Source organism: Jaculus jaculus, chromosome 9 (assembly GCF_020740685.1).
Source record: "Jaculus jaculus isolate mJacJac1 chromosome 9, mJacJac1.mat.Y.cur, whole genome shotgun sequence".
NCBI classification, from domain to species: domain Eukaryota; kingdom Metazoa; phylum Chordata; class Mammalia; order Rodentia; family Dipodidae; genus Jaculus; species Jaculus jaculus.
In genome coordinates, this window is record NC_059110.1 from 18,627,059 (window position 1) to 18,644,965 (window position 17,907).

Genomic DNA, 17,907 nt, shown 5'->3' on the forward strand with positions numbered 1-17,907 from the left:
ACTGGTTCTAAAGCTATATTACAAAGCCATAGTAACAAAACCAGGACAGTAATAGAATAAAAACAGACATAGATCAATGGAACAAAATTGAAGACATACACTTTAGGTCAAGTAACTACAGCTGCTTGATCTTTGACAAAAGTGCCAATAATTTAGACTGGAGAAAAGACAGCATCTTCAACAAATGGTGTTAGACAAACTGGATGACCATATGTAGACAAATGAAATTAGACCCACTCATTTCGCCATACACAAAAACCAAGTCCAAATGGATTAAAGATGCCAACATAAGGCCTGAAACTCTTCAACTATCGGAAGAAAAGTAGGAGGGACTCTCCATGATATAGGTCTGGGAAAAGACTTCCTGAACAAATCCTCAGTAGCCCAGGAAATTAAATAAGCACTCAACCAATGGGACCTCATGAAGCTACAAAGCTTTTGCACAGACAAACATACCATAAGCAGAGCCACTAGATTATTCACTGAATGGGAGAAAATCTGCCAGCTATGCCACTGACAGAAATTTAATATCTAGGATTTACAGAGAATTCAAAAAGCTAAACAATATAAAATCAAACAACCAACTCCACAGTGGGGCTGGGAACTAAACAGGAAGTTCTCAGAGGAAGAATTACAAATGGCTAACACACACTTAAGAAAATATTCAACATCCCTAACCATTAGGGAAATGCAAATTAAAACAACTATGAGATTCCACCTTACTCCAGTAAGATAGCAAACATTAAAAAATTAAGCTAAACAAATGTTGGTGAGGCTGTAGAGAAATAGGAAATAGAGAAATAGGAACACTCATTCACTGTTGGTGGGAATGTACACTGGTACAAACCACCATAGAAATCAATTTGGAGACTCCTGAAAAGGATGAATATAGAATTATAAACAGACCCTGTTATTCCCTTTCATCTCAAACTCTGGGCATTTACCCCAAAAGCTCCACATCTCAGTTCAGAAATATTTCCTCAACTATGTTTATAGCTGCTCAATTCATACTAGCTAAAAATGAATCAACCCAAGTGCCCATCATTAGATGAATATATAACCAAATGTGGTATGTCTACAAGATGGAATTCTACTCAACAGTAAATGACACATTGAAATTTGTAGGGAAATGGTCAAACTTGGAACAGATCATTCTAAGTGAACTCACCCAATCACAGAAAGACAACCACTGCATGATCTGCCTCATCTGCAGTTCCTAACCTGTATCACCCCAAGTTGCTGACATAACTGAATAGCATCTTGAGGCTTGAAGAATAGGGAGAGTAGGGCTTGGGGGAAGGGAAAGGGCAGGGGGGAGGGGAAACACAAACCTGAACCCAAATTGAACTGGTACCATAAAATCCTCTATCCTGGCAGTCAGACTAAAAGGTGGAACCCTCAAGAGGACCTTATCAGGAGCATATGACTGAAGGGCACTGGAGAGTGTGAGACAAAACCTAACCTCAAATTTCTCCTGCTTCTCTTTCTGCTCTTACTTTTTTTTTTCCTTTTCCCTTGGTGCTGGCCTGTAATTCCCTGTACCAGTATGTGATCTACATCCACAATGAGCTGTTGATTAGAGAGACCTACTAGATCTCCCAAAACAAGCAAAGGCAGACTTTTGTCAGAGCACTTGACTACTCACCAGAGGTTAATGGTAAGACCCTACTGCTGAAGATATCAAACGCTGTTGGCACAGACCATGGAGATACCTGGATGGAATTCGGAGGAAAGCCAGTCCCTAGACAATTGCCCATCTAGTGCTGGAAGGCACTAAATGAGCTACTGGGAGAAAGTGGACAACATGTGTCCAAGCAACTCAAAGGCTAAGTGACTGAGAAGTAAACCAACTTGACATGATGCTCACACAAGTGCAATAGTGGCACACAGCCACGGTGGGTAACCAACTGATCTTGTGTTAGCTAACAGATCCACTCAGTGGAAAGAAAACCATATCTGGAACTGGGAAACCAGTCAGAATCATATCCAGATGATGATTCTACTTTCCATTGTCAAGCTGCCACTAATCTTAGACTATAAGAGGGTATAAGCCCTTTTGATTCTCTCTAAATTAATAATGGTTATCCCTTTTAACCAGTGCTGACTTTGTGCTCTGTTGGAGAATCTGCAGATGGGAGCTGGACCTGAGGAGATAATGACCCAGTGCACTCTATCCCGGCCCCAGCAAGGCTCAGGGAATTTTGCAGAAGAGGGAGTAGAAAGAATGTTAGAGCCACAAGTTGGGACATTTTGCAGAAACATTGATTCTCCCCCACCAATAATGCATGACCCAAAATCCCTGTGGGGTTGACCTGCATACTCAATGAGGAAGGCCTCTTCAGAAAATAGGGAGGAGAGAAAGGATGGTACCAACATGTGATGTTTATATACAAAATATGCCCATGTCTAATTAAAAAAAATGAACAGAAAAAACAGTAAACAATAACTTAAATAGCAGAGTAATAATATTTATGATGCAGGTTGAAAGTAATATAACAATCATAGACATAACACATTGCAAAGATGAACAAGAGTGAGGGAGACATTTAGGAGCCTAATCAGAAGTAACTGTGATGGCACACTTTTAGACAGACTGAGTTTATATGGCTTTAAGATGTACAAGTGTGAAGCTGAAACATGACATATCAGAAATTCTACAAATTTTGAGTTAAGAAATGGAAATTCTATGTTATTCATTATAATAGATTAGTTTAATTAATAATAATAGTAAGATGGGTCTGAAGCTATAAAGAGATCAAAGTTATGAACACAAAAGCAAACTGTTCAAAGAATGAAGTAGTTATTCCCATGCTAAAAGAGAAAAAAAACGCCTCTTCTTCCTCCCTCCCTCTCCTTTTCCTTCTCTAACATAGTCATGGAGTTGCTCACCGCATGTTCTTACCCATTTTGTGCAAGATCAATAAGTACTAAATCCTTTTCCAGCAGAACCACCACAGCATATGGCTCTTGGAAGTCTGGAATAAGAAAGCAATGTGTGAGTGGCAACTTGAAAGATGCAAGAGGGTGGCGTGTCTGACATTCAAATGTCTTCATGTTTACATTATTTTGTTTCATGTTCTTGATGTTCAACACTCTGATCCTTGGTAGTTCATGTAATTTATGGCTTATGTTTAAATAAAGAGCAATGGACTTCATAATCCATTTAACTTCTTTTACTTTTGTAAAGATGAGAGACAAGAACCTCAAAAAAACTTCTTATAAAGTGGCATTATAAATTCTAATGATGTGCAAGGATAACAAAATCAAAATTTAAATCTGAATATACGTAAAAAACAATTATCATTCTGGGATCTCTTAGTAACCCAACAGAGTTCAATTATCTTCTTTCAATGTTTTATATGTGAATATTAATAGTGGCAAGGTGTATTACATCTTTCAACTTTAAAGACCTTAAAATGAAATGAAAATATAGACATTTAAACTATTTTTGGCTCAGATGAGTAATTTCATGTTAACTTCTCTATGCTATGATGCCACACTGCTTATCAAACTCCAGTCTACTGCTTCCATGAAGGAAGGTTTTGATACAATTAACATTCAACTTGAATAAAGAAAGCAATTACTCTCTGGATGGGGGTGGGGGGAACCTAGCATATAAAGGCCTTTGGAGACAGACTGAAAATTACCAAGAAAGAAGAAATCTGTATAAAGTTTATGCACAGAAATACTGCCAAAGATTTCCACCTGCTGATTTCAGATCAAGACTTTAAAGTCTTTCTTGAATTCCTAGACTGCTGCCTGATCTAAAGATTTAAGATATATTAGTCCTGTAAATCCTTCAATCAAATACATATACATGTATGCACACGTGCACACACACACAATCTTGAGTCTGTTTGTCTGGAAAACAATAACTGAAAACATTAGTATTTTAAATAATTTAAAAATGTTTACTGGAGCCAGGTGTGGTGGTTTACGGCTTTAATCCCAGCACAAGAGATGCAAAGGTAGGAAAATCTCCATTAATTCAATGTCTCCCTGAATCTACATAGTGAATTCCAGGTCAGCCTGGGCTAGAGTGAGACCCTACCTTGGGGAAAAAAAAAAAAAAAAAAAGTTTAATGAACAGTGTTTGTTTTTTAAAGTTACCTATTATTATGTCAACTACAAAGAGATTACATATATTAAGCAAAATAAATGGCTGAAATAAAGCTGTCTGTGTTATGAGGATGCAGCTCTGCCCTCACTTGACATGGTTTAGAAGCTACATAGGACAGCATAGGTCTTTACTTTGACCACTAACATTCCAGGGAACACAAGCTTACCATTCGGGTACGGGGTTTCACAGAGTGTTAGGAAGTCAACAATGGAATAGTCCATTTCCAGCACAGCAGTGCTCTTCCCGTGCATCACAGTCAAGCATGGTCTTCTACCTACAGTATCATATGACAAACCTCCTGATAAAATAATAAAAGGTTCCCTGGAAATAAAATGCATAGTAAGGATTACAAATATTATAAAACCACAATTTCTTATTTAGAAAAATAACACGCTAGGTTGTAAAACTTTCATATATTACACACATGAACAGCTACATATGGAATAGTTACACATGGATAGTAACCTAATTTTAAAACTTTTATATATAATTCTCATGAGTAATTAATTACTCCTTCACTTAAGTTCAATCCTAGGTAAATTCCCAAAAAACAAATTACAATAAAAATGAACAATTACATTTAACTCTCATATCTCCCTTTGTTCCCTACAACATTTTATTTTATTTCCCATGGAAAACTGTCTTGAAAATTTCTGTGAGTTTCAGCAAGTAAGTGTTTGTCTATGTAATAATTTTGTATGACCACACCTTCATATAGCCTATCTTGTTTGGATAATTTTCCCACAGTACTTATAACTAGGAACTAATTTATTCATTTGCTGTCTTTCTCATCAAAACATGTTTTCCATGAGGTTTTTGTGTGCTTTGTTCAAAACAGTATGTAGAACAGTGCCAGTCACACTAGGAATAAAGGATTATAGGAGTTAATAGGCAAAGTATGTGTGTCATTCATAATTCTCTAGATACCACATTGGTCACCATTAAAGTGATTTTGGTTCTGACTTTTTCAGGTAAACTGCAGCAAAGTTTAGAATTTTATCGAGATAATATCATTCCTGTAGTTCTTATTTCACTCTCAGCATACTTTGATTACTATGATTGTGTTTAGTAAATACACACACACACACACACACACACACACACACCCCTTCTCTGCATACAACTGAACCTTAAACACTATGAGGAGGGTTAAAGAGTCTAAGAAAGTACAAAATATTTCCAAAACATTTCATAGGGGAATACCTGGGCCATATTCTATAGTAGTATTTAAGAATGGTTGGTAAGTATGCTTTTACTTACAATAGATTAAAAAAAATCAGCACTGGGGAGGCAGAGGTAGGAGGATCGCCATGATTTCACAGCCACCCTGAGACTACATAGTTAATTTCAGGTAAGCCTGGACCAGAATGTGGTCCTACCTTGAAAAACCAAAAAACAAACAAACAAAATATTGTTACACCTAGAACTATGAGCAGACAGAGATTACAGCTGAGTTACATAACTGGATAAAATACACAAAAATACTGAGGCAGATCAAATCAGATAAGTGATCTGCTTATATAGCCTTAACTAACAATATCATGATTAGGATTATCCTCAGAAGAGAAATAATTTTTTTGTCCTATAGTGTTGCAAATGGCCTCTGTAACTTTTCTAAATTTATAAGTGTTAAAAGTCCATTTATAGGGCTGGAGAGATGGCTTAGCAGTTAGGCGCTTGCCTGTGAAGCCTAAGGACCCCGGTTCGAGGCTCCATTCCCCAGGACCCACATTAGCCAGATGCACAAGGGGGCACATGCGTCTGGAGTTCGTTTACAGTGGCTGGAAGCCCTAGCGTGCCCATTCTCTCCCTCCCTCTCTCTCCCTCTCTCTCTCTCTCTCTCTCTCTCTCTCTCTCTCTCTCCCTCTTTCCCTCTCTGCTGCTCTCAAATAAATAAATAAAAATGAAAAAAATGTAAAAAAAAACAGTCCATTTATAAAAGAAACACAGTATAAAGGAATACTAATTTGCTTCTCACCAAAGTAACTTTTTCATAAGTTTGCTACACACAACAATAAATGCATATATGCATGTGTTTGTGTGTGTGTGCATGGGCCTACATGCTGCTGCTTTGATACTGTCTGATTCGATACTGTCTGATTCCTAGGAAATAACCTATGAACCTCTCTAAGCTCACAGCAATTACCACAAATTTAAAAATGTTAATGAGTATTTTACCAGATGAAATGATCAAAAATTAAGTAACATTTCAATATTTTAACTCCACAAAACAAAATCTATAAAATTTCAAAGGTTGGGGCTGGGGAGATGGCTTAGTGGTTAAGGCATTCGCCTGCAAAGCCAAAGGACCCAGGTTTGACTCCCCAGCACCCACGTAAGCCAGATGTACAGTATGGTGCATGCATCTGGAGTTCGTTTACAGTGGCTAGATGCCCTGGCATGCCCATTCTCTCTCTCTTTTTCTCTCCCTATTTCTGTATCTCTTTCTCTCTCTCAAATAAATAAAATTTTTAAAAAAATTCAAAGGTTTAGTCAATATTTGGAATTCTACTAAAACTTCTAAGGATCTAGCTTATTTCTAGGTAGTACCTAAATTATGGAGATAAAGAAAAACTGAATTTTAAAGTAAAATGGTAAGCCTGAGTTATAAGGTCTAGAGGTGGCATAATTTTCATCCTATTATTTCAAGAAGGAATTTAGTACAATCCCTTTCAATGACACTGAATGATAATCAAGACCTTGCTTCAGAAGACATCCGATTACAACCATGTCTACCTGGAAGTTTTATATGTTGTCTTGGACTTCATGGGTGCATATTCTTTCTTCTTCCAGTTCTTTCTCACCTGGCTTTGGGAACTGGCTCAGCTGTGTGAAGGCTCCCTTTCTATCTACTGAAGAACTACCTGAATATTTTCCTCCATGGGCCTACTTCTGGGACCACAGAGCAAGACTCACTCTGAAGCTAAACAAAAGTAACAAGCAGTCAGCAGAAAATTTTCTTCCCTTGTTCTCTTCATTTTTATTACTTTTATCAAAGAACTTTATTTCCTTAAAATAATATATGTGTGGCTGGAGAGATGGCTTAGGAATTAAAGTGCTTACCTATAAAGCCAAAGGACCCAGGTTCAATTCCCTAGAACCCACATAAAGCCAGATGCACAAGTGCCACATGTGTCTGGAGTTCATTTATAGTGGCTAGAGGCTCTGATGCAACCATTCTCTATCTACATCTCTCTCTCTCTCTCTCTCTCTCAAATAAAAAAATAAAATATTTTTAAATTGAAAATAATAATATGTACATAAACATACAGCTTATCTAAGTGCTACTCATTGTATACATAAATACTAAAAATTAAAGATGAAACTATACATTTCAATTTCATCTATTATTTCCATTTCTAGTTGTTTGCTATTACTAATCTATAAAAACCTGACAATTATTTTCAAGTAGAAAAATATAATTCTATTTCAGAGAGAATGCTTAATCAATTTCTGTGCCAATTATTAATATCTAATTTGAAGGGTCTAATGGGAATCTATGTCATTATATTTGGCATCAAAAGTTAAGGTCAGATTTATTTTGTCACTTATATTAAAATATCACAATAGGTTCATATGCATATATGATGCTATGCTATGGATAAGTGTCTGGAAAGCTTCATCCCCAGCCCATGGCACTATATAAGAAGTGATGGAACCTTTAACAGGCTGAGCTTAGTGGTGAGGAGGTCACAGGACGCACGCCCTTGCAGGAAAGGGATGGTGGAACTATCCTACTTTCTGTCTCTCCACTTTGGAGCTATTAGAAGTGAGCAGCTTCTGCTGCCATGCACACTCACAGTGATGCCTTCTTGCCACAGGCCCAAAACAAAGAGCAACTGACAATGAACTCAACATACAGAATACATGACCAGGTAAAAGTTACAGAGCCGTGAACCATCACCATCACTAAGAGGCAGTCCATGCAGAGGTCAAAAGTGAAAGGCTTTAAGAGATGGAGGCAGGAAGGATAGACAACAATGGGGAGTTTATTCTCAGATAGGCTTGCACAATTCAGAAAGCACATAAAATATGTCAGAGAACCAATTTAGATCACGAGGGCATGACTCTACAAGGAGAGGTTAGAGGAAAGCTAAGAACGAAACAGGGAAGTAAGAAAAGTAGGACAAATTAACCAGAGACAACAGCAGGAAAGTTTTGGATATCTTGGCATAAATTAATTTTGAAAACCATTAAACTTCTAAATTGAAATGTTTTTCATAAATATTCCATACTTGAAAACTGTACCAGATTTTTAACCCAGTTTATAAGTTGAGATAGGAGAGACATTACCAAATGAGGACTGACCACTAACATACTAATTTAGTTAAATTCAGACAGCTCCTAGATATTTGAATACTTATTATTTATTGTTCTTCCTTGAAAACTGTCTATTCCTTTGTCCATTTTTGATTTGTGACTTAATTTTTTGATGTTTAATTTTGGAGTTTATGTACCCTAGTTTATTAGTTCTAACAGATGTATAGACAATGATGCACTTGAAGGATTTTCTTTCATTCAGTGTCTCCCAATCACACTTGAAATGATGCTAATAAAGTCCTCTCACATGTGATTCTTCCTAAAATCTATCTCCTAGACTTCTGTTATTAATTTAATCAAATTATCTGATGCATGTCATCCTACTCTGTCCTGTAAACATTGATTTCTTACCTTTACTCATAGTATTATACCCTCCATTTATTTATGTATTTACTTATTCAACATAGTAAGATTATTTACTTTGTGGTATTTCAATTTGGTGTCTTTCAAGATAAAAACACCAGTGCTTGGGAATCAACTCCCACAGCTGTAAGCTGACAAGGAACCATTCTTTCTGTATGCATTATTTTCTTATTCTCAAGAAACATCTCCTCCATTGAAGCAATCACTACTGGGTCAATGTACTTCCAGGGCTTAATATATGTCTATTTGGGGGGAAAAAAAAACCACTAACAAAATAAACTAGCCAATAGTTTGGTTTGTGTATTGGTATACTTGATTCATATGAAAAGTCATTTAGCTGTGAAACACTGACCTAAACAGATTGCATTAAATGATGGCAGTAAATCACAGCTAACATAATTTTCAAGCTAAGGAAAAGTATTAGGTTTCTTAGTTACTATAAAAAGCTAATAAGCCTTGCTATTTGCACACCTATTTTGGAAAAGGAAAACAGGAGAGAGTAACTGCACAGAGGAATTCATGTGTGAGACAACTGTGTAAGGGGCAGGCTGCAGCAGCTTTACATGTTTAGCTGGTTATATAACAAGTCTACATAATAATAATACTGTTATTCCTATTTTAAAAAAGAATACAGGCCCAAAAAGCTTAGCTGGTGCCCTGCATTATAGTATGAGAACAGAGGAGGTGGGATGGAGACCTGGGCGGTTTGACTAGAGCACACCTCTAACCCTCTGCTGCTGGATAGCCATTCAGCCCAGAACTCTACATCTGGGCTGCGCTCATTTTTCAAAGAAATAATTTAGCATTGTGGGGCAAAGAAGCATAGACAGAGACCAATGGAAGAGAAGAGATAAACTCATTTAGAAATAGCCATCTGACTTTAGACAAAGATGCCAAAAAGATACAACACAAAAAAGATTGCCTCTACAACAACTGCTCACAAAACTAGACACGCTCATGCAGAATGAAGCTTGATTCCCTCTTTCCCACCCTGCTCAATAACCAGCTACAATCAGACCAAAGTCCTTAATGCAAGACCTGAAACTCAAACTGGTAGGGAGCAAAACAGGGAAAGCACTTCAAGGTATTGGCAAAGGCGAGTATTTTCTGAATTGGATTCTAGTCACATAGATAATAGTATCAAAAACTGAAAACCTGGATTGTATCAAGTTATAAAGCTTCTACACAGCAAAGGAAGCAATCTAGTGGAGAGAGAGACTACGTTATAAAATCTATAATCTGTAATGAACTCAAACAACTAAACACCAGGATATTCAAACAGACCAATCAGTATATGAGCCAATAAAATGAGCAGACAGCTTTCAGAGGATGAAGTACAGTCACCAGATTGGAAAAAACAAACAAACAAAGAAACAAAGTTCAATATCAGAAGCCATCAGAGAAACACATATGAAATCTACAAGAAAATTCCATCTTACGCCAGAGTGGCAATCCTTAAGAAACAAATAGTAAGTGTTGACAAATATAGGAGCAAGAGACACCCCAGTATAGAGGTTCCTCAAAAGGCTAAAATCAGTCCTGTCATATGAACCAGATGTATGGCTCCAGCGTGAGCACAACGCAGAGACACAGGAACGTCAATGCTGACTGCATGGCACTATTCACAGTAGCCAAGCTAGGTATTTTTCAGAGAAAGAATGGATAAAGAAAATGTTGTTTATGTACACAGATGACTTTTTCAGTCTCAAAGATGTTATGTGCAGAAAAAGGGATACAACAAGAGATGATCATATTTAATGAATTGTGTAAATCTCAGAAAGACAAACTTCTTACGGTTTCTCACACTTGTTATCATAGACTTTAAAGATACATAAAATCATATACATATTGATGGCATGAAAGTAAAGTGAAAATGTCTAGGGGAATAAAAAAGACAAATAGAGAGGAGAGAAACTCAAGAGTTGCAGGTTATAGACATGGAATATATTCAAAATCTACTATGCATTTACATGAAAATGGCATGGATGAAGATTTAATCCCAGCACTCAGGAGGCAGAGGTAGGAGGATCACTGTGAGTTCGAGGCCACTCGGAGACTACACAGTTAATTCCAGGTCAGCCTGGACCAGAGTGAGACCCTCCTTTGAAAAGCAAACAAAAAAAAACAAACAAAAATATTTTTAAAAGCTCTGTAATACCCTGGTTCTATTTTTATAAGCCTACCTCAAGAGGCCAATTATGTATTTATCATTAATGACTAATTATTATTTACTTATTTGCAAGGAGAGAAAAAACAGAGACAAATTATGAGCTAGCCAGGGCCTTCTGCCACTGCAAATGTACTCCAGACACATGTCACTTAGTCCATCTGACTGTAAGTAGGTACTGGGGAACCAAACCTAGGCTGGCAGGCTTTGCAAGCAAGTGCTTTAACCTGAGTTATCTCCATAGCCCTAACAACTAATTATTTATAGGTACACTTTTCTACATCTATTATCTATCCATCTATCTATCTATCTACCTATCTATCTATCTATCTAGCATCTCTTTCTAATTCCTCAAATAGCAATACTATGCTAGGAGTTAGCCAATGAGAAGTAAGACAGGGGCCAGAGAAGCAGCTCAGCTACAAGCTCTTGCTACACGTATGCAACCTCCTGAAGTTCTCTCATGCATTCGCTGTGCTCAGTATCTAATGGAAGAGATACATCCATACATCATCATCTGACATACGTCAATGACTTCATTATTCAAGACCCGTATACGTGCCAGAGAGCAAAACTGCTTGCTTTGAGAGCATATCAGTGGAGGGCAACCAAGGCTGGTGACATGGAAAGGATGAGGAGGAGCTTTGCTCCTAGGATGGTTTCTAGGCAAAGATTCAAAACTGCAGAAAACCCTGACTGGGAGGCGATAGCTCTTCCACAGAACTTGTCGTTACCAGCTGGAACTTCCCTAAGAGGCAGCTGCTGCCTGACTTCCTTAGCAGGGACTGTGGTCCGCGTGGAAAGGTTTGCTGCAGTACTCAACTTATATTACACCGTGGAGCTCATCAAAGGAGGAGGCATGGATTGAAAGAAAGAAAAAACTCATTTCCTTTACTGGATTTCCTATCTGTGGTGAAAAAGAAACAGAGAAATTGGAGGAAACTGTTTTGAGGAGTTGAATCCAACTCCAACTGATCATATTCAACAAAGTACAAATGCCTATAAATGAAAAAAACATTTTTTAAAACTTCACTTCTAATTCTCTGACAGGAAAAGTATTATTGCCATTGTGAGAAAAAAAATGGAACTTATTAGTTTTATGTAGGAGTGGAAACTGGACCATGTGGAACACAGGAAACCCTGGGCCTTTTCCTTTCTTGCCAGTCAGTATTTGTTCAAGTGAGTATAGAGAATTCAGAAGGCAATTACAAGTGCTGGTTTAAACATTTAAACAGCCCCATGTTATGTTGTATTATAAAGATAAATTTTGTTTTCAGACTTAGGGCTTTTTTTCTTTCGTTATTTTCCCCTATTTTAACTCATTTCACAGAAGGTGGATATAACTAAAAATCAACCGGTAGTACTGGGAAGATTACTTTGCAAGCATGAGGTCATAAGTTCAATAACCAGCATCCATATAAAATCCAGGCGTGGTGATGTCCATCTGTAACCCCAGTACTGAGGAGGCAGAGATAAAGAATCCCTGAGACTTGCTAGTCAGCCAGTCTAGCCTACTGGGCGAGTTCCAGGTTAATGAAAAACCTTGCCTCAAAAGAGGTATACAATATTCTTGAAGATGACATCTGATGTCCTTGGGCATCCACAAACATGTACACACAACTGCATGAGCACCTGCACACATGAACATATATTCATAAACACATGCATGTACACTAGAAAGAAATTTGTTGTTGAGGGATTCCTAATACATAAAAGGGTTCACAATCACCTATATGGAAAGTTTTTATGTAGTAGTCAATGTGTGAAATATATATGATCACCTCACTTAACAACTGCTTTTTAGCTCTTATTCATGAATTTTAAAAAGGAGGAAACTGAGGAACAAATAAATCAAAAAATTCTGTGCCAAATCTCACACAGTAAGTGATGCCACAGTCAATAACGCATGCTGCACCTCCTGAGATCACTCAGCCTTCTGTCCATTGTAGCATCACTTCCAACAGTACATGTCTGCTAGACCTCAGATGGAGGCCAGAAAGGGTGAAGGGAAAAATAAGAGCAATCTGACATTTCTTTCTTTTTTTTTTTTTTTTTATTTGCCCAGTGTCTTTTGCCAAGAGACTACTAGGGCAGAGTTGAGTGAGATTAGAATAGATTAAATAGGGAAAGGGACAGTTGAAAACCTGGGTGTACATGCAACATGCACTAGTGTTTTTTAAACTTTAGTGGTATCAGAAGGTCCTGCTGATCTAGTTAAACTAGATTGCTGAGCCTCACTACATAGTTTCTGATCAGAAATCTGACTACAATGAAAATTTACCTTTCTCACAAACTCTCAGAGAACGTAGTTGGGACCGGGCAACATAATTTGAGAACGACTTGACCATGCTACATAAACTCACACTCTTAATACTTCTCTAGAAAATACAGCTACACACTTGCAATAGATAGCTAAAATAGAAATAAGAAGGTTCTTCTAGAGAGTAAACAGATGCAAAATTTTCAAAGAAACACTTTAAAACATTTTTCTACTTACCATTTATATTTTTACATATATAAGCATTTAAAATACACATTTGAAATAAGACAATTAGATAAAAATCACCCATTTTTCAAAATTTATTTTATTTTTTATAATCAATGTGTTGTTGAAATACAACTGAAAAACTTTTTTTTATTTTTGAGGTAGAATTTTGCTCTGGCAGCAGGCTGACCTGCAATTCATTATGTAGGCTCAGGCTAGCCTCAAACTCACAGAGATCCTTCTACCTCTGTCTCCAGAGTATTGGGAGTAAAAGCATGTGCCACGACACCAGCTGTTTTTAGTATGAAACTGAATTTATTTTTGTAATTGCTTGTATCTGTGAGATTTAATTTCTGAAGAACATATAAAATTTTCATAATAAACATGTATGATGAATTCAATTTTAAATATTTTTCCTTCGTTTTTTGCACACTTCACACTATGAAAAAAGCATTATTGTTTTCAAAGTCCCACAAAAGATATGAAGTTTGACAGGAAAAATAACTCACTTTCCAAGATGTATAATAAAAGACTTAAAAATAGAAAGAGCACCAGGTAATTTATGTTAAATTTGTATTCCATGAAATGATGAAAACATTAATATAAAACTAGGTTAGAGTACTCTAAAGGAGACTTTCAAATATAGTAGTCCATATGCTCTTCCATACTGTACGAGTCAGTAATGAACACTGTCAATGAACCTCACCCAGATCTAGTCGTCTTGAATTCCACCTTGAGGATAGGTTTGCATGGCTCTGGTTTCTTCCCATCCTTCAACTGCTTTCCTAAAACATATGTCCTGCATTAAATTCTACAACTCTATGTTACTCTAAATTCTTAGATTGGTAGTTTACAGGCATCCAAGTGAAACACAGTGAAATCTAGCATTAAGCAAAGCAAGTTATGCTCAATTCTAACATTTATGCATCCAATGTTTATAAAGTCAAAATGGACTATAGTGTAATCTATAATTAAACATTTAAAAGCAATTCTAAAACAAGTATTTAGTACAAAATATGTTTCATGATTATAAGGTAAAATTACTGTTTGAAATTCATTGCCAGAAAACAAAGTAAAGTGAATAACACACCAACAACATTTATGTGGTTAGTTCTAGTCAGAAGAAAATCATAGCCTTCACAGTGTAAATTGGGGACAAGCAGAATTTCAATATTCTAAATGAACAGAAGTTCTTAAACATGAAGATTTGAAAAAAAATCTTTATCATATTTTCACCAGATTATGATAGGCTACAAAATTATATTTTATGTTAATATATTTATATTTATTATTGTAAAGTAAATTCCACATATGTATTTTATGCAAATAGTTATAATAATTCATTTTATCACAGACTTTTCATATTTAAAAACTGTGTGATTGCAGTTATCTACTTCTAGGGGCACATTACAGATAATATATGAAGCCAAAACCACATTTTTTTTCAAAGAAATTAATGACTTTCACATCACTGTATTTCTTCTGGCCAATCAACAAACTTAGGAGATGCACTCAAAAACCCTGACATAAGCCCTACCTGAATATACCTTATCCTCTCAACTTTATGTTTTGTCCTTAAGCACTTCTCATACTCTAAGACACTTCGTATTTTACTCCTTCACACCTGATGGTTATTTGGTAGACCGACAAGATACAAATCCCAGGAAAGCAGTGTTTTTAATATGCCTATGTTATCTGTTGTATTTGAGACACTGTCTGACATCTAGTGGTCCTTCAATAATTTAATGAGTGGATAAATTAATGATTATTTCCTTGGGGTAAATTTCTATGTAAAGAATTGAGTAAAAATATTTTCCAGAAAGACTGTGACAGTATGCACATCTGTGAGTAGTGTAAAAGACTTATGCTAAGGGCCAATATATCAGGGATATATAAGTAACACTAATGATATGTCAAATATCAGAGAACAAAATATCTTTAACAAAAGTTGGAATAGAAAAATAAAGTAAAAAAAATTAACAATAATAGTTAAAACTTCAATGCCTCAAATAATAAGCATCTATAGGATAAGGCAATAGGGGATAAATAAGACAATAGCAGTTTCAAACTTGCAATATATTTATTTGTACAGTAGCCATATAACAAAATATAATATATATTCTCAAATATACAAAAAACATTCTCAGATCAGAGTTTTTATAAGGTCATACAAAACTAACTAAAATTTAAGGAATAAGTATATATAAAGTAATTTTTTTCTAGCAAAAAAGAATGAAGTTAGACATTAGCAGCAAGAAAAAAAGGACACACACACACACACACACACACAACAGAAAAAGACACAAAACTGATAACTCTTTTTTGATATTGTGTTGTATTATTCAGACTTACAATAAAGTTTAAAGCTAGTCACACTGTTATTATTTTATAAATCAATCTGTTTCTTCTTGCATATTTTACTGCAGAGGTTTCTTTAGCTAAAACCTTAGTTGTTTTATACTGATTATTATTTATTAACTTTGCTTGGAGACCAGTGAGAACTTTTGATCTGCATATTCTGCTCTTTCCCACCATGACTATTTTACATGATGTCCCTAGTTCCGGGTCCATCTGACATCCTAGACTATCCATTTTCTAAGCCAAATCAAGCAATAAGGAACTAGCTATGATGTTATCAAGCTTATATAAAGGACATTTAAAGGCTTGCCAGATTTCACCACTAGGTGTCATTTTACTTAAGCATTATGTCAATGGAAGAACAAAAACATGGGTTTGTTCTTTTAAGGCCTGCACAAATCACTGTAACATCTGGTTCCTTCTGAACTCCAGCATTACAAAAGACACCAACCAGAACTCCACACACACAGCTCTGTTGTTCCTACTGTGTCCTATTTCCCATTCCCCTTAGTCACCCAGGCATAAGAAACTGGAATTTCTTCTATGCTTATCTCTGTTACCATTTCCTCTGCCATAACTCTTAATTTCATTATTCATGGATTATTAATGCAGCTGATCCCTAATTGGCCACATTCTTCTGTCTTCAGGTCACTGAGTGTACTACCACTGGCTGAAGTGACATTTTCAAACTGTAAGTTTGTTTCGTACCGTGTCATTTACTGTGTCTCTGGCAGAACTTCACACTTCCTAGCACACTCTCATGTGTGATGTTGCTTTTGTACATGATCCTCTTTCACTTCTTGCTATGCATCTAAATTCTAGTCCTCACAGACACCTAGTCATTCCTAAAACACCCTGCAATTTGCAGCACTGTGCCCTTTGCATTTTTATTAATAATCTTGTGCTCTTTTCCATCTCATAATACCCCTCCTTCAGGAGTTATCTGAGGCATGGTGACTTTATGAACTATTTCTACACTCTTCACCAAAACCATAGCTAATGCTCCTTTTCTGCTTCCAAATCACATTATATGTGCCTTTATAAACAGCTATTAAAATGTTTATATTTATCTGTTTATATATCATTTTCAGTCAGTTGACTATGAGCACATGATTTATGATATATTTCTAGCATTTAATCTCTGATAGATCAAAAGTATTCATTCAATGAATTTTTGATGAAGATAAAAATTCACTGAAAATGAAATTCTGAAAAAATTACTCACTAAGTTTTCAGTTTTGTCAACTGGAATATAATACATTACTTGTGAGGAGAAACAGCTGTTGCACTGTACATTCCTTAGTCTAGAAAGGAGCTGTTCAATATTATGCCCAGCAGTTACATCTGGCTATTGCACATGTGAAATGTGGCTAGTCTAAGTTCGGGTGTATTGTGACTACAACACAAACTTGATTTCAAAAGTGGGAACTATCTCAATTCAGTGTTTCTGATTACATGACAAAACAATACTTTTGCATATTTGTATAAAAAGGAAATGAACTATCTCAATTATTCATGGTTACTTTATGAAATATTCTTACAGATTTGGAACTTTATTAAATTTACTATTAAATTAACTTTTCCTGATTTATTTGAATGTTTTTTAACACTACTACTAGTAAACTGTAGGTAACATAGGTGACTCACATAAAGCACATTGCTGAGGTACTAGCCTGAAATGGGGAGGGCAGCCCAGCTTCCTGAGTTAATGGGATGAGGAGTACTTAGAGCTGGGAACTGGGGACTTGGGGGATATCTGCGCTTTGCCTTTTGGCCACGGTAAGAATAGTATGACTCATGATGTACTGTTCGAGGTCCACAAGTCCCCTGATAGCCAGCCATGCACTGACGGCTAAGAACGGCTCAGTCACTCTAGGGTCTCCCCAGATTTCTGCCTGTGCTCTTCAGAAGCCACATCCTAGCAACTAGAAACTGCGCAGTCCTGGTGTTCATAGATCTGGATGTGGAGTGTTTCTGAATGCTTCGCTGCTGCATTCTTTCTTTTGCCTTATTATAATCCTTTCCCTTTGGGTAAAATTTTTATTTCAGTAGGCTCCAGTCTGGGAAGTCTTTTTTAATGGTTACATTGAGCTG

At 36.3% G+C, this 17,907-nt stretch overlaps 1 protein-coding gene across 3 annotated transcripts in view; it reads right to left on the bottom strand.

The window, feature by feature from the left end:
* Positions 1 to 17,907, bottom strand: part of Stxbp5 (syntaxin binding protein 5) — a 148,000-nt gene that overhangs the window by 57,394 nt on the left and 72,699 nt on the right. For all 3 annotated transcript variants that reach the window (XM_004651137.2, XM_045158313.1, XM_045158312.1), the window contains exons 9-11: positions 14,162 to 14,240; positions 4,287 to 4,441; positions 2,903 to 2,975 (exon numbers count right to left, since the gene is read on the bottom strand). In XM_004651137.2, the coding sequence (XP_004651194.2) occupies positions 2,903 to 2,975; positions 4,287 to 4,441; positions 14,162 to 14,240 (307 nt within the window). The remainder of the gene's footprint in view (positions 1 to 2,902; positions 2,976 to 4,286; positions 4,442 to 14,161; positions 14,241 to 17,907) is intronic.